The following is a 22,257-nucleotide window of genomic DNA, read 5'->3' as shown; positions in this document are numbered from 1 at the left end:
TAAATGATAAAGAGCCCTTTATCCCCCCCACCCTCTGACCTTTCACCTTTTCACCTCCCCCCCCCCCACGTAGGTGTTCACCACCTACTCAAACGAAGACTACGATCGGCGTAACGACGACGTTGACCCCATGGCGGCCTCAGCCGAGTACGAGCTGGAGAAACGAGTGGAGAAGCTGGACCTGTTTCCTGTAGAGCTGGAGAAAGGTACACACACACACACACACACCTCTTTACAACCACTGAGAGTCACCTAGTCCAGCCTCTTATGTAACTACACACATGCACACAGCCAACAGCAGCGCTGGTAGTGGACGTTCACTGTCTGCTAACAGCGGCATTATCCCCTTATGGGATTACACTTAGCGCGGATTAGCGTCATTAGCAGTAATTCTGAAGGTAATGGATTGGAACCAGCAACCATTCGTGACAGCTCCTGACTTATGTGTCAGTTTTAAAGCATTGAGTGAGGATGAATATGTTAAAGTGACCGTGAGGAACCTTGAACTGGTTGTGAAACAGTCTCAGTTTAATACCGATCCATCACAGACGCACTATGTAGGAATAAACAATCTTCTCTCTAATGCCAGCAGTTACATCTATAAAGATACAATTCATACAAGTCAGTGTTTCGGTTATATTTACAGAGTGTGTTTGTGTGTGTGTGTGTGTGTGTGTGTGTGTGTGTGTCTCTCCAGACGGCGAGGGTCTGGGTATCAGTATCATAGGTATGGGTGCAGGAGCTGATATGGGTCTGGAGAAACTGGGGATCTTTGTGAAGACGGTCACCGACGGAGGAGCTGCACAGAAAGACGGCAGGTACCCGTCCCACCGTCCTTTATGCATCCTTGTCAACAAATGAAAAAGAAAGAACGTTACTCAAACAGCAACAGCGCATTTCTTGGGGACTATTGTTAGCCGTGGATTAATACACGAAGATTTCACGGTTCAGCTGTATTTATGTTTTCTTAAACATGGCATGAGGATTGCATTATGAACAGAATAATCCAGATGTAGGCCTGAAGTAAACATGTCTGCAGTTGCACCTCACTTGCAGTGTACAGCAATGTAACATGTTGTTTTTATGAGCAAGAAAACTGCACATGTTGAAAACTGATCATAGTAAGTAGTCATCAAATCCCATTAGAGTGACAGAACCTTTCAGCAGCGTATCGGCCCGTTACAGCAGACGGTTAGATATCTGTGTTATTCTGTCATCAGCTGCCCAAACAACAGAGACTCAAAAAGTTACGTAACGTCAAAGCCACAAGCCTCCATGACATTGATTTTTCTTTCATAAATCTCCACAGTCATTAAATCCACATGTTTCAATCGCATAATAACAAGAATACATCTTTCATACAAGAAATGCAGCACAAAGGTGTTGAAAGGAAATAGACATGGAACAAAACAACTGGAAGAATAAGATCGACGGTAAAACACTCTTGCTAAAATAAGATAAGAAATGATATGAAATAGAATATATGGAATGCATAACATCAAATGGAAAATAAAACCCCACTGAATACTCGTAATATTATTAAAAGCACACATGATTTGCATCATGCACACATACATGAATTGACACTGCCGTAGCATCAAAATGTTTCCATTCTTCTTCTACTATGTTTTTTTCCTGTTTCTACATCCGTGGTGGAGATTTGTAATTTAAAAAAAGAAAAGTTGAAGTGTTTTGCCTCAAGTGCGAATGATGAGCCTCCACACACACACACACATGTGCTTCCTTGTGTCCGTGTGCAGGATCGAGGTGAACGACCTCATAGTGGAGGTTGATGGGACCAGCCTGGTGGGCGTCACTCAGAGCCTCGCGGCCTCCGTCCTACGCAACACCACCGGCACCGTCAGGTCTGACACACACTCTCTGTCTGTCCTGCACACACACACACACACTTTGTTTACAGCGGGTGCTGATTCTTGTTTTGCTGTTTATTTTGGGGGATTTTGCAGATTTGTGATATAAATTGCATATTTTTTAGGTGCTTTGCTTGGTACATGCTAAATTTCTCGGGTTTGTGTTTGATGTTTTTTTGCAGTTGGAATGATGTGATTTTTTTTTGTTGATTTTATGTTCTATGCATTTGTGCGTGATTTGCGCAGGTGAAATAACGTTTTCGGCTTTTGCAATTGCCGTGTGTTTGAATTTCTCATATCAATCATCGTGAGATCATGAACTTGACGGGTGGGATTTTGATTCTCTTTTCTTTTTCTCCCAGGTTCATGATTGGTCGGGAGAAGCCGGGCGAGCAGAGCGAGGTGGCTCAGCTGATCCAGCAGACTCTGGAGCAAGAGAAGTGGCAGCGGGAGATGATGGAGCAGAGATACAAACAGTACATGGACGACGACGAGGAGGTAACGCGCTCAGACCGAGCGAGCGCATTTGTGGAGTTCGTTAACTTGGAAAATCTGCTGCTAACGCTCCTCCGTTAGCTTACGAGCCTTCGTTAGCTGCAGGCAATCAAGAGTGAGGTGAAGAGGGGAGAAGTGTGTGCGTGTGCGCGTATGCGTGTGTGTGTGTGTGACAAAATGTCGGTCTGTGTGCCACCACGTGGACGGCACTTTTCAAACTCAGTCCAGCTTCTCCACCTTGTGGTCAGAGAGGTGTCGACACTTCAGTAGGACAAAAACAACAAATCACAACGAACCCAATGTGTTTCATTCCACCGGTCACATTCATCCGTAACACCGGGCTCGAATGGGGCTGAATGTAAACTGTCCTTGTAGTTACAGCGTGACTAGACGGGGAAATAGGTTGTCCAGTGCGATCAAACTCACGACTGAAAATGTCCCGTCATCGCTCATCACCGGGGGCGTAACATGAGGCTGTCAACGTCACGAAATGGAGCGGTTTATAATGACTTAAAGAGAGGAGTTCATATTCTACGGTTACACACTTACTGCACACGTTGGGATTCTACTGATTCTACTTTCCTTTCAGCAAGCTCTGACAAACACACTGAATTAAAATGAAAGCGATGTCTCGCCAGAACCGCACACTTGACGCCAGACCGTAATGCGGCGAGGTAGAAATTACCGCAAATATGACTCGACAGCCACAGAGAGAGAGGACATCAATGCAGGCAGCGGCAACGCGCTCCGGTTCGAGGCCTCGTGATAAACAGTCAGCTCGTCTTTGTGTCAGAATAGAGAAGTGGAACCAGAGCTGGAGATGCAGTGAGGTCACAACGTCAAAACATTGATTGTGAAGCGAATTTACTTTGCAATGCAGAGGAGAAGACGACGATGTGGAACTCTTTAGTGGAAGACATTCAGGAGCAGGGAATGCATTCGCTCACTTCATTTGTAATTTAAAAAGGCTCCAGTTGCTCCAAATTAAATTATACAGCAACGTCTGAGGAGCGAAAGGAATGGAAGTGGGAGTTTGGACTGTTTGGGTTCACTGTGACCTGCAGGTAACATTTTAGAGAAATAGTTTTGTTACATTTTGGGAAACGCTTGTTAGCTTTCTCAACATCGCTTTCGTGTCTGTACAGTCAATTTTAAGCTAACACCAGCGGCTTAGCTTAGCATAAAAGACTGGAAACATAGCAGAACTGCTAGCCTGGCTCTTTCCAAAGGTAACTAAATGTGCCTACCAGCACCTCTAAAGCTCATTAAGCAGCTTTAACCCCGTATAAAACCACAACTTTCCATTTACATTTCCTATTTATTTATTTATTTTTAAGCAAGTGAGCGCATTGACGAACGTGTTGTTTTTCTTTTCATCTTTCCCCGTCTCTTTTGTGGCGACCTGCAGACGGGTGAATACGCGACGGACGAGGAGGAGGAGATGAGTCCGGTGTTTCCGAACTCCATTGAGGTTTTCGACCTGGCCGAGAACCCGGACACGCTGTCTCCTGTGGAGCTGGACCCCGAGAAGCTAGCCCACAAATTCAAGGAGGTACGTGTGATTTTGATCGTTTGGATGCTGAATTGAATCCTTTTGTTGATTCATTTCACTCATAGTTTATCTGTTCTCTAATTTGATCATGCTTTTGAGTTTGTTGTTATTCTCTGTCTCTAGCTCCAGATCAAACACGCAGTAACCCAGGCGGAGATCCAGCTGCTGAAGAGGAAGGTGAGAATTTTCTGTCTCTTCTCAGCATGCAGAAATGAAATATTGTGCAACATCCAGCATATCTAGCATAACAACACCAGTACCTTAACTGACTTAACCCACACGCCACCTCCTCCTCCCACATTCCCACCTCCTTTACCTCCAGCTGGCTCATTCGGAGCAGGATAAGTTGCGTTGGCGGATGGAGCGCGCTCAGTTGGAGCAAAACATCCGGGACAGTAAAGAGAGGATGGAGAAGCTGGAGGGCTACTGGATGGAGGCACAGTCGCTGTGTAAGGTAATTCAAGAGAGAACGAACATGAGAAGCCATCAGTCATGAACGGATGAAATATATGTTTTCATTTAAGCATCACTTGGGGTGTTTTAGAACAAGCTTTTTTTGGCTTCTTTTTTTGTTTTGTATTATAATTTTGAAAGTGCAACGACAGCTCCTCTAATAAATAAATAAATAATCTCTGCAGCCAAAAAAACTGACTGTAAACATCGTTGATAAAATCGTGCATTCTATTATATCAGGCTTTCAATCGAAACCCCATGCCTTCTAAATGATAGTTTTCACTATTTTCCACCAGATTGAGCCATTTTTCATGTTTGCCCTATAAATACATGCTGTTGTTCTGGGTTTATATCGGCGGTATTATGGAGCACTGCTGTGTTTGATGTATGTTGCTGCTTATCATTGACATATCCCAGACTGAAAAAAATAGAAATAGAAATTCCTCCTAGCATAGCCATACAGAAAATATTTGACACACACACACACACACAGCATTTAGTACACGGAAATAATTCAATTTCTGTGTTGTTTTTTTGTTTTGTTTTTCATAAAACACATCAGTGGTATTATGCAAACAAACTTGCAATTAAAGGGTTACAATTTTAAATAATATTAAGATTTAATTTTATGGCAGTTTTTTTCGACATGACTAATGTGTTGTAATTTATATACGTTTTTATTCATATTTACTTGCGGTGTGTGTGTGGTTTTGTGTCTTCAGGCGGTGGACGAACACCTGAAGGAAACGCAGGCTCAGTACCAAACCCTAGAGAGGAAATACAGCAAAGCCAAGAGACTGATTAAAGAGTACCAGCAGAAGTAAGGAAGCAGAGATGCATTCAAGGTTTGAGAGGAGGAGTAAAATAACCCAAAGCTTTAACGTGTGTGTGTGTGCGTGTGTGCGTGTGTGTGTGTGTGTGTGTGTGTGTGTGTGTGTGTGTGTGTGTGTGTGTTGTAGGGAGATCGAGTACCTGAAGAAGGAGACGGCTCAGCGTCGGGCACAAGAAGAGACCGAGGCAACACATAAAGAGGAGGCGGACAACTTGCAGGAAAAGGTTTGATAAAGAGTCACCTGTGTCAGCTCCTGCCTCAGAAAACACTCTGTTTATATTTCCACTTCTACAAGTATAAGGCCCCAATCCACTCCTTTTTATTGATTCGGTTGCATCGCTTATCCAGCTTTTATTAAAGTAACCAAAGAGCCTTACAGTCCCTACAGTCAATGCTATTGATTGTTAAATTCAACTCCAAGCGGAGAAGCAGCCACCATCGTTGGTGTTTTTATGCCTCCACACCGGCGACAGCTTTGGGCGAAGGCGTTACATTTTTGGGTTCGTGGTTTTGTTTTAAGCTAACGTTAGCACTCATTCTGTGATTGGCCAGCAGCAATAATAAAAGAAGAAGAAGCAGCAGCAGCATCACCTCTGTCTGATCAGAGCCTTGTCCTCCACTATGTTGTTGTTTTTCACAGATTAGCGACTTGGAGACCAAAGTGGATGCCCTGAAGACCCCCAGCCCCTCCTAGACTGCTGCTACGTCCTCCCTCCCGTCTGTGACCGGAAGAGGAGCTCTGCCTTCATTCTGACCCGGGCTGTCATTTTATTCCAATCAACCATTTGCTGCACGGACAGGTAGCGGGGTGGGGGAGGGTGCTAACAGGGATGACACTTGTAAAAGAGAGGACGAGGAGGGAAGAAGCAACCTCTCATCTGACATCTGCCGGCGGCTCAGCGCTCCCGTCAGCCACTCCCTGAGCGCTCCCTCTGTGATACCCAGAATCCTCCTCGTGTGTCTTCCCCGGCAACCCCCGGCTCGGCAATCAACGCGGGAAACCGCATTCAACAACCCGTGCTTCGCGTACTGGACCATCCGCTTCTCCTCTCTTCAAATAAAACCACCGGATTCAAAATTCATTTTACAAAAGCGCTTTTATTGAACAGGCTCGTCACAAAGTGCTTTTACAGAGTGACACAGAACGCAACGCAACAAGAACGGACAGAGGTCATTGTTGCTGTGCTACTTCTAAACTGAACGGTTGCCGAAACCGTTCCCGTTTCATGTTTTTTGTGGGGGACCGGACTGGATTCTCACGAGGAGGACAAACAGTGTTTTCTGTCGCGTGGTGTTGATCACACCAGTTCAAAAAACGAACACGGAGAAATGGCCACCGCATTTTTAAAAGACAGACTCTGAAGTGGAGCCTCGGCAGTAACACGCAACAACAACAACTTTGAAAGGAAATAGCCACCACCTGCTGATAGTTAAGTAATAAAAACTACAAAAAAAGATGGCCGACAAATCTCTGATTAGTGACAAAAACGACCCGCCCTGGCCTTCTCTTTTCTAGCTCTGCACGCCGTGGAAAGGAATCCGGTAGAGGCGTGCTCTTCAGGTGTGAACTGTGGTGGCAAAAGTGTTTGTATATATTCTATACATGTATTTAAAAGTGTTTAAAATGGCTTAAAGCAATGAAGTGGGTGCGATGAGCCGAAACGACGAGGAAACGGTTCGATTCATCTCTTTTTCGATCAACATCGATGGCAAACAGGGTGTGAATAGTCCAACGTGTGCTTCGAGAGCTTCTAATGGTGTTTACTACAGTATCTGTGGGTTTACATGCACACCAACATTCTGTTCACTCACGACAGTCACGTACGAAATTCTTGAGTTGATGCCGGGTTTTCAGAAATCTTATCCAGGATTTACAAAAAAACTAGAAACTGAATATGCTATTTTGAACATATTGGTGTTGTGAGGCTGTTTTGCGTACAGCTTCCAGTGGCACTCAGCTCACAGCTTCTGAATATTCAGTTCACGGCGGCTATGAACAGCTGGATCTCCTGAGGTGCACTTTATCCGTTGTTGAAACATTTCCTGGAGGCGAAACTGCTCTACAAATAATCTCTTCAGTTGAGGGAAACACGAGTGGGTGTAGCGAGTGGCAAAACCTTCTGAGCGATACCGGACTTTTGAGAGGATATTAGAGAGTTAAAAAAAATCTGTTCACAATAGATCAGACAGTATTTTATACAAATACATAACTAAACAAACAAGGATGCTTAACTTTGCTTATAAACGAATATGTAAGACATGTACTGAACATTTAACAGTCGACGTTCGTGCTCACTTATGGACAAACTATTTAACAGTAACTGTTTCCAAATTACCTCAAACTTATTTTTGGCCTTTCTGAACCATCTTCTCTTACTTATTAGTTCAAATTAACCAATAATATTGGCTACTACGGAAGCAAAGAAAGGCCATAATGATTCTATTTTATTTTTTAAAGCAATTGATTACTGAATTGTGAAATTGAAATACGACTGAATTTATAGCAGTTTCTTGTTTTACTTAAAAATCCATCTGTCTGACTCCATGTCGTCTCAATTCTCTCAAAGTATGACAATAAAAAAAATTTAAACACAAAAAACAAAGAAAGAGTTTGGGTTTCCCGTCCTTATCTGAACGTTCATGTCTGGGATCATGTGATTGACAGGACGTAACCTGATATGCCAGAGGTTTGATGGATTCATTTAGGCTCCACTGATTTTTTTATCTGGATGTAACCAATTTTATATGACAAGATTTTTTTTAACTCAATTTTATTTGAGTTTTGAGAATATTTGATGCAGGTCAGACAGATGGTTTTATATTTTTCTATAATATTTCAGTGCTACACATTCAGTGGTATTTAGATTTCAAAACAATCTTTTCAGCTGCTTATGAAATTCATAATCATTTTGTCCTTTCTTTGCTTCCATATAAGCCAGTATCAGTCAGGCTGTAAGCGCTAGTTATCTCAGTGAGCTACTCAGTCTTTCTCATTTTTTAAATCCTGTAACTTTCCTACTAAGTCGTTGTCATTTGTATTTTTTATTGATATTTTGATCAGTATTGGTCTTTTCTAATCAGCTTATTAAGTTAAGCAAAACTTGCGAGGATTGTTTCGCCTCTAAGAAATGTTTGTTGAACTAGATCTTCAGTGTTTTTCAGAAACCTGTGTGCATGTAAACACACTCCACATCTCTTGTATTACGCGAAGAGTAGAGGGTGCCAGTGCTAGTATTATGAATTAACTTCGTGATATATGCCTGACATAGTCCAAATATGTGTTGCTGTGGTCGTTAAAGGTCAGATCATTCTTTCCGGAACCCAAGGACCACTGGAGGTTCAGGTTCAGCTGCATAACAATTTGTTTTATTGATTTTTCATATTTTTTCCCCAAACAAATCAAATAAGTTGCAAAAAGTCGAAGACACAGGAACGGTATTGCTTGTCAATTTCTTTTCTTTGGGTCGCAAAATGTATTCCAGCAGAGATGGGTTTTCAAATTAGCTAATGCTGAATTGTCTTAATTTGTCCGTGGAAATAGCAAATTAAGACATTTATTAAGTCTCTGTTTATCCAATGTGATTCTATATTTAACTTTTCTAATTTGACTACTAGCCAGTAGTTGGTGATGACTTTTTTGCTATTCCAAATATGAGGCTCATATTTGCATGTGGATGGCAAAATGGTAAGACAGTGTTTTAAACGGACAAATGGCGCATTTTGCTGCTCGTTCACCGTGGTGATTATTATGAGTTTGTGTACGTCTTCATCGGGATAATACAGCTTGCTGGCAAGCTCTGATTAGGTTGCATTAATTGAAAACATTGAATCTGATAACTTGATTCGGCTATTTAAGTTCTCGTCAACAATGAATGCAAACCAAATTGTTTTTCATGGTTTCTAGAGAATGAAGTTATGATGAATTATTTTCCTCTAGCACCATCTTCTGGTCAAACTTTCAATTTGTCAAGTACTTTGGTTTACAAGCAAAACATTCCTATCAACATTGTATTTAGTGCAGATTAGCAAACGTTAGCATGCTAACACACACTAAACCAAGGTAAATGTTACACCTGCTAAACATTGGCATGTTAACATTGTTACTGTGAGCATGTTAGCATGTTGACATTAGCATTGAGCCTCAAAGCTCCGCCTTGATAGAGCCACTAGTGTGGCTGTAGACTAGTCTTGCTGATATTATAAAATATTAAAAGAAATATTTAGTTTGTTTGTCATCCTGCAAACACAGAAAAACGTTCACAAATATCCCCCCACACATTTGTGAAAGTTTTACTGTTCGTCACGAAACAAAATTCAAAACTAATGTTGCACTTCCAAATTGTTAATGGTTGTTCACAGAAGTCCGTCACACTGACAGTTTTGTGTTGTACAGACATGCCTTTTGAAATGAGGTATTTGCTCTCAAGACTTGTTTTGTGCTGACCAGTTACCGGTCCCTGTTTACTAGCGTCTGCATCTGTACCAGCTCCCGACGTTCACCTCTGACCTCCAGGAAATAATCAGTGTTAGATTTTCAGTGACTCGTGGGAGCAAATAAGCTCGTGTAGTGCTCAAATCATGACCTGTTGGGGAATTATTTAGTCGCAAACAGGAACATGAGAAATGTCAACCAACTGACAAAGGTCATTTTTCTGTTTGTAAAGTTGTGTTGTGAGTCCTGTTGGGATGATGCATTGTTTGTAGTCCAACCAGGAAGTTAGCATCGCACTGGTTCCCTCCACAGACAGCCAATGGGAATATTTCGTTAGATTTTGGATATTGCAGAAAACATGTTTATGATCTTGCAGTTTGTTCAGCAAGATAATCTTCACAAATCAACACCACTTTTATGGTTTTTTAAAGTATTTTTTATTACAGTCTCATCTCTTGTCCAACCAAATGTGAGCTGTGCAGTTGCTGTTTTATCACCAAGTCAAGTCACTTTATTTTGAAAAATCTGAACACAGGAAGCGCTCACCTTGCCTTGTTATGACTAGTTCTCGTGCGTTAACGTGCTGCTTTTGCCTTCACGAAGCCTTTCCTACGTGCGCTCGCTGTAGCTGACTGTCAGTGGTTACCCACCACACCCGCCCGTCACTCGTGCCCCGTGTTGAAAACAACAACAAAAGTGTTTAAAGAGCGTTTGCCAGTGAGCACGGTAAAATACTAACCGCCATGTTTGACATACCGATTGTAGCACCACAGCATTTAAATATCGTTACAGATCCACGCCTTCCTCCACGTTCTTTCTTTCCACTGCTTCACGTTTTCCCACCGGTGGCCTCCGAGCAGCTCTGCGCGGAGGTGAGAGGGTTTAGTGCCTTGCATGAAGGTTAAGGAGTGAGAGTGGGGAGCGCACGCCTACCCCTGACCAAAGCTCGACGCTTGTCAGACCTCAGTGCATTTTGGCAAGTAACGCCAAAATGCCAACGGACCGTTGTACTTTTCTCGCACTTCTAAGTTTGACCTCGACAACTGGCACGTTCGGTCCCGTAACCATCAGCAAACAGTCTTTAAACACTTCACCTCTTCGTCGTGTAAGCTTGTGCTGACGGGATGTTTAAGAAACTAGGGAGAGAAAAAAAGGTTTAAAAATGCAAAAGAAAAGCAGTACACGCTCGTTTTTGTGTGAATTTTCCATCCGCTTTAGTTCCGTTGCACTCCAGAACCCCGAAACTTTTCAGCTTAACTTCAAATACATTGACGACATTCGAGAGAGGTTTGTTCGACGAATGAGCGCGGTCGCGTGGGCGGGGCAATCTGACGGCGCGCGACTCGAACCTCTTGAGTGGGTCTCGGGTCCGAAAACAAGATTTCCTTCTCCATGATGCCGCCATGTGTGTCCGAAACAATACCTGTCTGTCAGCATTAAATAAAATAAACATATGTTGAACAAGAAACAAGTTGGTTTAAATCAGCAACGTGCTGCTCTCTTACTTTGCGTGTGTGTGTTTAATCTAACTGAACTGTCCCGATATTTAGAGGAAGAGGAATCTAACCAGTAGTGGAATGTAACCAAGTACTTACGGTAAGTACACTGTTGACATACTTATACTATACAATTGTATTTAATTTTATGCTACAGTATTTTATACTTTCACTACACTATATTTTGGAAGTAAATATTGTACTTTTTACATTTGACACTTCTAAGTACTAGTTACTTTTGACATTTAAAAAAAACATGCTTTATGATGTGGTGCAGTACTATACTACTAATCTACCCAGTAGCAGTTAAAACATTTCGAACATTGGCTCGAACTACAACATTAAAATACTATTTCATGTATCCATTCGTGAGAAAAAACAAATATTCTATAATAATACACTTTCTAAGGAGCTGTTCTGCATGAGTACTTTTACTTCTCATTCTTTAAGTACATTTTGCCAATACTGTAAGTGTCATTATTCTGGACTTTTGCTAGCAATGCAGTTTTAACTATGGTATTTCAACTTTGACTTAAGTAGAGGATCTGAATACTTCCACCACATATTCATGTAAAAATACTCCATTACAAGTGAAGGTCCTGCATTCCAGATCCTACTTTAGTAAAAATAGACATATCAGCTGCTAAATGTACTTAAAGGGCCAGTGCGTAGGATTTAGAGGATTTATTGGCAGAAATGGATTTCTGCCATTATATATTCATAACTCTGTTTTTGTTAGTGTGGTGTCACTTGAAACTTTTGTGCTAAACTGTGACGTCACACGAGACCACTCCATAGTGGCGGTTTCGTTAGCTTGGAATGATATCTGCGTAGGGTGCAGGTCCTCTTCATGGAGTCCGCCATGTTTCTACAGGAGCCCAGAACGGACAAACCACTGGCTCTCGAGAGCCTGTCACTTTTTTTTGTCACCTGAAGGCCACCATAGTTCTCAGACATTTGGAAAAGGGAGGCGAGTGCAAAAAAAAAAATTGTACACTGTTACACACTCCTCATTCTGTGTGTGATACATTAGATCAGACTATTAGATTTAACTATTTAATATTATTTCAATCCAACGGTTTCAAGTTGTGAAATGATTTATAGGGTATGAAAAGAAAACGAACAAACTTCGGATACACATATTTATACTTACCGGTACTTTTTTAAAGAGTTGTCTCTAATCTTCGCTTTTTTTTGGTGCAAAAATACTGGTTCATTTGACCTCTGTGGGCCTTGTGCAATTCTTTTTTTTTTCATTTTAGAGGAACTCTTACTTTGGTGGAACTTCTAACAACTCACTTCTGAAATGTGACAACTGCCCCAACCTTTCTTTAGTAAAAGTTGCAAACCACCAGTTTAACATTTAACAATAAAATGATTTATTTCATACACTTCTATTTCAATGACTTCATTTGGTATTGAACCTGTAAAACTAATGATCCCCCATTAGCTTCAGCTGTACTTGTTAAGCATGCTAACATGCTAACCGGCGTGCCCGCTGAAACGAGAGCATGCGTTATCCAGAAAGCGCACACACCTGATTTATGAAACTACAAAACGAGTCGGTCTCTACTTTTATATGTCATTATTTATTCATAAGTGTTGAAAATAAATACAAAACGTTTTTTTTGGAACACATCTGGTAAAGTGACAAAGACCTGCTTCAGTCAAGTTTTTCTCGTCAGGAAAAAATAATAATTTAGATTTACTCTTCCAGCTTTAACTGCTGGTGTGTTTCAGCAAACTTCAGTCTGTCGTGATGATCTTAACTCACAATTAAGAACAACCTTCCACTTCTAACCGGAGTGTAACACGGCCCGAGGCCCTCCAGCTAGAGGGGCGACAGCTCATTTGTGGCATGAACAAATATGAAACATGAGCAGGCATTGACATGATGGCACACAATGTTACTTGGAGGACTCATGAAACACCGTAAAAAAAAGAAGTTTGGAACGCCCAACGGACCAGATCGAGACATGATTCCTGTGTTAATTCCAGTTCAACTTTAGCAACGAGTAGATTTGACACCAGATTAGCATCTCAGCGCTATGGCAACCGCAGCCAGCTAGTTAGGAGTCTAAACGAACGACATTAGTAGCCTAGTCACACACCACATAAATAAAACAGAACGGGGTTAAACATGCACTCCTATACTCTACACAAGGTAATTAGCTGGGAACCTGCACATCCCTGGATTCAATACGAGGGGCCCTCTATTCATTAGCTCTGTTAAAAGAGTGGTGTGTGAGTCGTGAAGGCCTGTGTGTGCAGGTCCTGCAGAAGGCACTGGCACTCTTTCTGATGCTGTGAAGGAGATTTTACTGCAAGGGGGGGGGGGAGGGTCCAATGTTAACAAATATGTTCTTAACATTGATTTCTATAGAGAGAGAAATGTAGACAAGATGGAGATGAGTAAAACGAGGTGTGTGTGCTGTTTGACATGAGGGCAGCAGAGGGAGAGACTGGCAGTCGTCCATCGAGGGCACAGATCGGTGTGTGTGTGTGTGTGTTTGGGCACAGCTACAGAACGACTGACCCGTGGAGGTGTGTGTTCCCATGTGTGTGTCTTCAGTCATCTTATGTGTTAAAGGTAGAATTCAGATTTTTTTAAGTGGGGTTGTATGATGTGCTTATCCACAGTCAGTGTATCTTTATCTTGCCGTCAGACGGCTCTTTCTAACGAAGCGGTCGTTAAAGCCGCCAGACTCCTTTGACAAAAAGTCATTTTTCCTCGCAGAACACCAGAGTTAACGGTTTACCACGGCTGCCTCCATCGTTTGCGTTATTGTGTGACTTTGCCGTTTTTGAAGGATTGGTTTCGGATTCGCCAAAGTCACACATCAACATTAACGAACAGATCGAGGCAGCGGTGAACCAGCAACCGTCGTGTTCTGTGAGGTAAAATCACTGGTTTTGTGAAAAGGAGTCTGGTGGCTTTAAAGAGAGCGTAGGTAACCGCTTCAGTTCCTCGTCAGAAAGAGCTGTCCGAGTAAAGTAAAGGGAATGTATTCTAAATGTAGCGTACACTTAAACAGATATAGAAACTTTTTTTTAGATCTAACCCTAAAATCCGTCTTGCTGCTCCAACTTGCTTTTCTAATCCCGTCTGTTTCTCCAAAATGGAGGCATGCTGACTATCATCTACTGTAAATAATACACTGAATATGCATCTCATACAACCCCACTTCAAAAAATCCAAACTACCCTTTTAAGCTGCACTCAGAGGAAAAGTAGTTTACATTTATGTTTATGATACGAGCAGGACGTGGATATTTATTAACGTGTGTCGCGATTTCAGTGTTTGACATTCACCTCTGTGTTTCTGAAGAGACCCGACAAGGCAAATAGTGTGGGAGTGTGTGTTTCTCGGTGTGTGTGAGGCAGGTTGTTCAGTCGTCCACTCCGATGTTGCGGAACAGGTAGGACATGGACTCTCCGTTGTGGATGCGGCGGATGGCCTCAGACAGGATCATGCTGATGTCGACGGTCTTGATCTTTGGACACTTGAGCTTCTGGAGCTCGTGAGGAATCGTGTTGGTCACCACCACCTGGAGGAAGACGATGATGATGAGCGATATGTGAAGGGGAGGAAGGTTGTGCAGTACAAGTAGAGTATTAGAGGGCGCTCACCTCATTGATGGCCGACTCCTCGATGAACCTCGGGGCGTCCAGGGAGAGGATGCCGTGCGTTGCCATGACGTAGATCTTGTAGGCCCCCCTTTCCTTCAGCGTCTCCGCCGCCGCCACGAAACTGTCGACGTCGTCGATGATGTCATCCTGTGGGGCAAACGGGCCCGTCTCAAACGAGCTCATCCATTTTGCAGCATGTGAAAGTACCAACGCACCCTCTAGTGAGAAACATTCACTTTTTACGAGTACGAACTCTTAAGTTCTCTAAAACATCCTCAAGACAATTGTAAATGTCATTAAAACAAACTGAATACTTGAACATTAACAGCCATCACAATTCTGGCTTCCCACAATTAAATTAACAAGATAAAAAAAAAACAATATTGACCTTTAAAAGGCTCCGCTTGTAAAAAAGAAAACAACTCGTGCTTATTAAATCAAGCGCTTCCTAAAACCAACAGCCGGCCACAAGGGGGCGATCCAGATGTTCTGGCTTCACTGCTGTGGAGCTGCTGAGCCTTCTCCCTGCAGCAACAGCCTTCACCTTTTGTTTTTTTAAATTCCTGAATGTTGCATCTGCAGTCCGGAGTAGAAGAGTAATTACTGTATATTTTAAGGGCTGAAGCCAAAATGCAATGAATTCAGGTGAAGAAGAATATGAATTAAAATAAATAATAAAACAATCAATGAATCATCGTGATCTCAATATGAATCAATAAGAAAATCATAAATATCTTTTCAGTGCAGCCCTGCAGGATAAACTCTTGCGTAATGTAATAATACTAAATACTGTAAGAGCATACTCTCTTCTCCTGAGACTGGATCGCTCCACCGTCTACAGAATGCTCTGCCTCTTCTGAGTCTGGCTCCTCTCTTTTCTTTCCCACAGTTCATAGCGACTCCCTCCTGAGAGTCTTGCATCCCAAACGCACGTCAAACTAAAAAGCCACGTTCACACTGCGTGCTCTCACCACGATGATGGCGATGCGTCCTCCTACATCTCCTACCACGGTGATGGGAGGCTTCTCTTTGGGGATCAACACTGGAAACAAACCCAAAAAAAAGGGAAGAGAATTTACCGACAACCTATTCTGTTACATGGCGGTTACAGGGTCTGTGGCTGTGAGCGTTACGTGGGATCTCCATGCTGGGGTGAATGGCTCCACTGGTCCTGACGGCGGGTGGGGAGTGTCGCCCGTCCACCTGGTCCGACTCGGGGTCCTGAGCTTCGCCGTGGATCACCACTAAGCCCAGACGCAGCCGCTCGGCAAACGACTGAGCCCTGAAGCACCCAGACGAGAGAGGACGGGTCAGAACCGTTCCATAAAACAAGAGATATACGTCGATATAAAAGCAGGACTTTTGTTATAGTCGCAAATGTGAACATTTCGGACTTTGCCGTCCCTAGTGGTTGTATCAAAAATAATGCGACATCAATACAATGGACCTTAACTTCCTCAGGGAAAAAACGGTGAACAAAAGGTTTATGAATAACTTATTAGTTACTGATGTTATATAACGAGTTACAGATCTGCAGCTCAGCACAGTTGAAGGATATGCGAGTTCATAACTGAGGAGGGCCGACTGTACCTTTTGGCGGAGGCTGGGGATTTGGCCACAATCACAGCATTTCTATAGTCGGGGATCTGGAGGCACATGGAACACACTTCTTATACACCGCCCAGGAAGCAAACTACATAATATGGGGGTCCTTCAGTATGCGACTCATGTCGTGCACGTAGCCTGCGTGTTTACCTCTTCCTGTATGTACTGCAGCAGGAAGGGGGAGGCCCTCAGATTGTCCACTGGGATGTTGAAGAAGCCTTGGATCTCTTTCTGATGGAGGTCCATGGTGATCAGGTGGGTGAGACCTACACAAAACAGACAGTTTGATGGCGTTAATGCTCGCGTTTTTACAACTTGTGCAAAGATGGAAGCGCTTCCCATCCCCCCTACCTACCAGCTTTACACATCATGGAGGCGATGAGCTTGGAGACAATGGAGCCCCTCTTCCTCATCTTGCACTGCTTGCTGTAGGGGAAGTAGGGGAGGACGCCCGTGATGCTCCTGGCGCAGGACGTCCTGCACGCGTACACCAGGATCAGCATCTCCATGATGGTGGTGTTCACGTCCCTGAGGGGTTGAAGACGGGGGGGGGGGGGGGGGGGGGACAGCGGTGTGAGGGGGACATGTTTCAGGCGGGACAAAACAAACTGTGGGTGCATCCTCTCTTACTTGGACACCGTCTGGATCACAAAGACATCTTTGCCTCGCACCGACTCTTGGACCTGCACCCGTGTTTCTATGGAAACAAACATGAGCGTGAGAACGCCGGCAGCCGTAGATATCAGCATTCCAGAAATGTGCCTCCCACGGAAGAGAGATTAGGAACAAAATGCTTCCTATGCAGAACCAAATGTCCAGCAGAAACACAGGAAACAAGAGTCTGAGCTAACAGCTGATGCGACGAGGACTTTGGGAGCCAATAAACTGAATATTAACATATTAACAGCAATCATTAACTCTAAAACTCTACCGCGCTGAATATTCACCTTTTGTTTCGTCTAACTTATTAGCATCGCGTGACAGAAACAAGTGCAAGCGGCGACTGTTGGAGAGCGTTCCTGATTATCGGTAGACCAGCAAAACAAACCACACGGGCATTGTGGGAAAAAGTCCAGTTTGTGATGAACTTCCGACATATAACGTTACAAAAAAAATAAAAAGCGAGAACGTCTCCCCATTTAGACAAATAAAATCTGAGACACAAAAAGGTTCTCTTACTAAAATGAACTTTTTAATAATAACACCAAAAAAAAAGTCAGAGGGACATTTTACTAACAAAGTATAACCACAAAATGAATGTATAATGAGCGATAACACATTGCACTTTTTATTTACAGGTCTCTCCTCTTCAGGGAAAACATGAAACCTGCCTGACCTCGTCTGGTGTTGACTCAATCAGACCATCTGTCGACATACATATGGAGGAACTATTGTCACTCAGTAGCCAAGAGGAAAGCAATGAAATCATGTTTCATACATCTGCAGGCTGATTTTCTTCTCCACATTATTTTCAAATTGTACCGATTACTTTCAAACAAAATGTGTTGTTATCAAGAAGCCATGATTGTGTTTTACATCTTTCCTGCCATTCACACACACACACACACACACTAATGCTGAAGGGTAAATATTATAGAACTTGGGTCGAGGTTTGTTTGTTGGGGCTCGTGTGTGTGTGTCTGTGTCTGAATGCGTTTGGTTGCGTGTCTCCTCTTGGTCCTATTTCCTCTGCTGTGCTCAGGTCTCTGTTGCAAAAGAGATCTCGGTCTCAACAGCCGTGCTTCTGTTTAATTGTTCAAGCAAATCTTAAGGAAACTTTTAATGCTGCTGCAGCAAAAAACAGGAAACGCAGACAAGGCTTCATTGAAGAAGACTTGAAACTAGAGACTGAGTCCATAAACTCATGTCTACTGAGGTAATAAATCAAGAGAGAAGTAGAGTCATTTTCTCATAGACTTCTATACAACCAGAGGAGTCGCCCCCTGATGGTCAGTGGAGAGAATGCAGGTTTAAGGCACTTCAGCAATGGCTGATTTCTCAGCGGTTGCCCCTACGAGAGAAAATGGAGAGAGGTCGACAGTAGTTTGTTTCTATTGGGAAAGTTGTATCGTCAGCTAGGAGATGCCATGCATCATGCTGTCCGCGAGCATTCACGCGGGAATATCCAAAAAGACGCCGAAAGTGTAAACAGATGATCAGTCACGTGAGCTAAATCTTCGCGATTGAGGAAATTTGTCAAATTTTTGCCATTTCCAGACCGCTTTTCAAATGAGATTCTACAACAAGTGCAGAGAAATGTGTGCGAATGCAAACGCGGCTGATAAAACTTCATAATCAGATAATAAATAAGTCAACATCTGCACATGCACAGGGAGCCATTCTCCAGACACCACCTCACCTCGGTTAGTCTCCTGGTACACCTGCACCTTGCCAAGCTCCACCCCTAACCGCCTGAGAGAGGGACGGAGGGAGTAAGCAGACAGAGGACGCTTGTTATTTACATTTGTACAGAATGAAGGAATGCTGAGAGAAAGCAGCATATCATTATCTCAATAACAAGAGAAAATACATGATAAAACCACGACATACATCTGTTGTTACATTCTCTCCCTGTTAACTGTTCACATGCTGCGTTTCATTTCATGTCTCTCTCACAGAGAGACTGGAATTCAGTGTCTGACTAGGGCTGCAACTAACGATTATTTTAATAATATCCATTAATCAGGTGATTATTTTTTCAATTAATCGGATAAAAAAAAATTTTAAATCATTAATTTCCAATAAAAACAGAACTGATCTTCAGAAAGTGCACAAACAGGTTGCTCCTTGAACATCCCTGAGCTGTTAAAGTAATAATAAAAATAAAAAAATGGACGAACACAAAAAACATACACATGTGCACAAAAATATGTATATTTTTGTTCAAAGGGACCTGAGTAGGGCTGGGCGGTATACCGGTTTCAATTTCCCGTACGATATGAATTTTTCATAAAGCATCATACCGATACACAGCCGAAACAACTTCTGTTGCTCTTCAACAGGCAGCAAAATATATTGTTCGCCGCTAGGAGTGCTACGGACGGAGCTACCGTACTTTTCGGACTATAAGCCGCTACTTTTTACCCCACGCTTTGAGGCGTTGGCTTATAGTCCGGTGCACTTTATATACGGATTTTCCCGTAACTTTTCTCCGCCACAACAACAACAACCGCAACTTCCGGTTCCGGTCTAACAGCAGCAAGCCAGTTAGCCGTAAATGCTATTCAGAGCTATGAGCAGAGAAGATCAGCTTTTTCTCAAGTCTGCTAGTGGATCCTAACAGCTCGGAACAGTGTGACAGAATCCACCTTGTGGTGTGTTCAAGGACCCAAATGCAGACTCCGGACAGCAGAGTTATATTGCAAACCTCAAAAACACGCACACAAAAACACGCATTACGCTGTCCCCTTAATCTAGTACTATCCCAGACTTTCGGAAGCCCTTGGTGATGGTGGATTCTGTCACACTGTTCCGCGCTGTTAGGGTCCACTGGCAGACTTGAGAAAACGCTGATCTTCTCATGCAGCGTGTGGACGTTGCTCATAGCTCTGAATAGCATTTACGGCTAACTGGCAACAACAGCTATTCAGAGCTATGAGCAACAACAGGTATTGCCTCATTGCTTTTCGTTTGGTAGCCGTGAGAGACCTTAGTCTGTAATGCAAGTATGTCTGCATGAAAAGATGTACAAAGATATATTATATATTCGCTAATGCTAATCGCGGTTAGCATTTCCCCATTGGCCGTAATGTTAAAATTAGCTTAGAAGCTAGCAACATGTTATGATGTTCATAGAAGAAGACAACTTTAGTACGGTACTGTTAAAAGCATCTTGCTGTTCAACGGGGACACCTGCGGCTTATAGACCAGTGCGGCTTATCTGTGTACAACTTCTTTATTTTGTTAAAAATCAGCTGGTGCGGCCTATATACCGGTGCGCTCTATGGTCCGGAAAGTACGGTAACCATTTTACTAAACAGTGTTGACACGAGCAGAACCAGCAAAGGACCCATATGGTTTATTTATTCTAGTGTGTGTGTGTGTGTGTGTGTGTGTGTGTGTGCGCGCGTGTGTATGTGTGCCATCCGTGCATCTCTCACTCACTTTGAAATCCTCTTGCCCATCTCGCGGCTGGCAGGGTGTGAGTTGGCGGTGAAGATGACCAGGCCGCCCTTGGTGTGGTTCATGTCTCGGGGGTCCTGGCCGCTGCTCTCCCCGCACTCATGCAGTGGATCCCTGGGCACCCACACTGCGCTGAGCCCTTCCTGCAGTGGAGAAATGGGAGGGGAGCGGTTTACTTTAAAAAAAAAAAAAAATAATAAAATCAATGTGTCAACTCTGGAAACTCTTGAGTAGAGGAGGAGCAGGAAAGGTGTCTCAGTTGGTCCCTGAAAAGTTGTTTTTCATAAAAAGCAGCTTTTTCCAGATAAAAGTATAACTAATACTTAAATACCTCAGTTTCCTTATAGTAGCGTACTCTTGCTAGTTTCTCAACTTGAACAGCTTCAACACAGCTCTGACTGTGAACTTCCACCGTCAACAATATGATACAAATCTACTTCCTTTTATTCATCTTTCACAAACGTTCCTTTTTATGCATGCTACTTCTCTATTTACAAATGTGTTGCTTTACTTTCGACTTTTTTTACTCATTTTAAGTTACTGAAGCTCTTAATACACAGGCTACCTTAGGAGGTAAAAGGTTTTAGTGCTTGCTGAGACACTTAAGGGGGCTAGTGGAACAACAACACGGAGCAAACAAAAGGATGGGCTAAAAACAGATGCCATGTAACCATGTGCAACCAGAATATGCGCAACAACTCGCGGGGAATCATTATGTACTATGATATTATATTAAATATGTGTCGTAGAATTGCTACGTTTCGGGGAGGGGGGGGGGGGATCAATGCCGTTTAATGGGCTCACTCGGTATTTTAACAGAAAGACCAAATCGTTCTTTCCAACCATCAACACAGTCACGACATTAGCTTCCTCATGTTGCTAAGCTAGCTGGACAACCAGGATCTGTCCGTGATGTTGTTGTGGGCTGTTCGAGAACGGTTGTGTTAGGAAGTCAACCCGTGTGCTGTAGTTGTAGTCACAATGCCCGTTTTATAAAAGCAGAAAGTCTATACGTTGTTTTATTAATGTAGCGTCAGCTAATATTTAAATGTTTGTTTGTGACACCATGAGATAACGTTAGCTAACGGTAAGGCACGAGCACTACCGCGATAGCTCGCTCGGAACAATCTTGCCATGTCAAAGCTCTTGAATGCGCGCATTGATTTGTCATGCACCAGAAAGTCTGTCCGTGTAGCGAGCAGAACAATAGAACGACTACTAACTGAAACAAAGCACAACAATACTCACCAGTTTGCGTGTTGGGTCCGGTTACAATCTGCAACCAACAGTATTCGAATATAAAAGCCTCCTGCTCTTTCAACCTGTTCCCCCTCAGTCCGACTGCTCGCGATCTTCTGTAGAAGCGCAGCTCGGCCAATCACAGACAGGCAAATGGAAACGGCGATTTTGTGATGCATTCAAGTGCTCTATAGAAACCCGTAAATAAATAATATTTTTCACAGAGAATAATTCGTTATCGTCAGTACAGATTCCAGTGAGGTCCAAGGCCGTCACTTAATTACTTAATTACTATTATTGAATTTTTATTTTGTGGAGCCCTCCCCCATCACAAATCAAATTGAAACCCAAATTACCAATAACACCCACTGTCACGTGGAGGTTTGTTTACGCAGTTTTCGAAAATTGTGAACTCAACCTTCTGATCTTTCAAAAAGTGAAAAGGCACCAACAAATATTGGGAAGCTGTGCTGTGCCACAAAGTGTTTTGTTTTATATATTTTTTACTTTCTTTTCTTGTATCATATAAT

At 42.9% G+C, this 22,257-nt stretch overlaps 2 protein-coding genes across 3 annotated transcripts in view; one reads left to right on the top strand and one right to left on the bottom strand.

Moving 5' to 3' along the window:
- The window catches only part of LOC306786833 (neurabin-2-like), a 29,437-nt gene extending 18,331 nt beyond the window's left edge, over window positions 1–11,106 (top strand). For both annotated transcript variants that reach the window (XM_079281722.1, XM_079281721.1), the window contains exons 6-15: window positions 74–206; window positions 698–818; window positions 1,761–1,865; window positions 2,234–2,369; window positions 3,775–3,918; window positions 4,042–4,095; window positions 4,241–4,372; window positions 5,094–5,191; window positions 5,331–5,427; window positions 5,844–11,106. In XM_079281722.1, coding sequence (XP_079137848.1) covers window positions 74–206; window positions 698–818; window positions 1,761–1,865; window positions 2,234–2,369; window positions 3,775–3,918; window positions 4,042–4,095; window positions 4,241–4,372; window positions 5,094–5,191; window positions 5,331–5,427; window positions 5,844–5,897 — 1,074 coding nt within the window. In that variant the 3' untranslated portion in view covers window positions 5,898–11,106. The remainder of the gene's footprint in view (window positions 1–73; window positions 207–697; window positions 819–1,760; window positions 1,866–2,233; window positions 2,370–3,774; window positions 3,919–4,041; window positions 4,096–4,240; window positions 4,373–5,093; window positions 5,192–5,330; window positions 5,428–5,843) is intronic.
- A 1,595-nt stretch (window positions 11,107–12,701) lies between these two features.
- prpsap2 (phosphoribosyl pyrophosphate synthetase-associated protein 2) lies at window positions 12,702–21,837 on the bottom strand. Its single transcript, XM_079282592.1, has 11 exons — window positions 21,737–21,837; window positions 20,471–20,631; window positions 18,726–18,778; window positions 16,997–17,063; window positions 16,722–16,894; window positions 16,517–16,632; window positions 16,352–16,407; window positions 15,895–16,043; window positions 15,733–15,803; window positions 14,762–14,908; window positions 12,702–14,679 (listed from the first exon to the last, which is right to left on the bottom strand). Exons 2-11 carry the CDS (start codon window positions 20,551–20,553, stop codon window positions 14,521–14,523), a joined length of 1,074 nt encoding a protein of 357 aa, XP_079138718.1. The 5' UTR covers window positions 20,554–20,631; window positions 21,737–21,837; the 3' UTR covers window positions 12,702–14,520.
- Window positions 21,838–22,257: the final 420 nt, after the last annotated feature.

Source organism: Melanostigma gelatinosum (genome assembly GCF_949748355.1).
Source record: "Melanostigma gelatinosum genome assembly, chromosome: 13".
NCBI lineage: Eukaryota > Metazoa > Chordata > Actinopteri > Perciformes > Zoarcidae > Melanostigma > Melanostigma gelatinosum.
This window is presented reverse-complemented; position numbering and strand designations above follow the sequence as displayed.

What these genes read in the sequence shown, in the direction of transcription:
- prpsap2 (XM_079282592.1), bottom strand. Translation starts at nt 20,553, where the DNA reads ATGAACCACACCAAGGGCGGCCTGGTCATCTTCACCGCCAACTCACAC. An exon ending in CTCCATGATGTGTAAAGCTG is followed by an intron (nt 16,633 to 16,721) that starts GTAGGTAGGGGG and finishes TGTTTTGTGTAG; the next exon opens with GTCTCACCCACCTGATCACC. An exon ending in TGCAGTACATACAGGAAGAG is followed by an intron (nt 16,408 to 16,516) that starts GTAAACACGCAG and finishes ATGTGCCTCCAG; the next exon opens with ATCCCCGACTATAGAAATGC.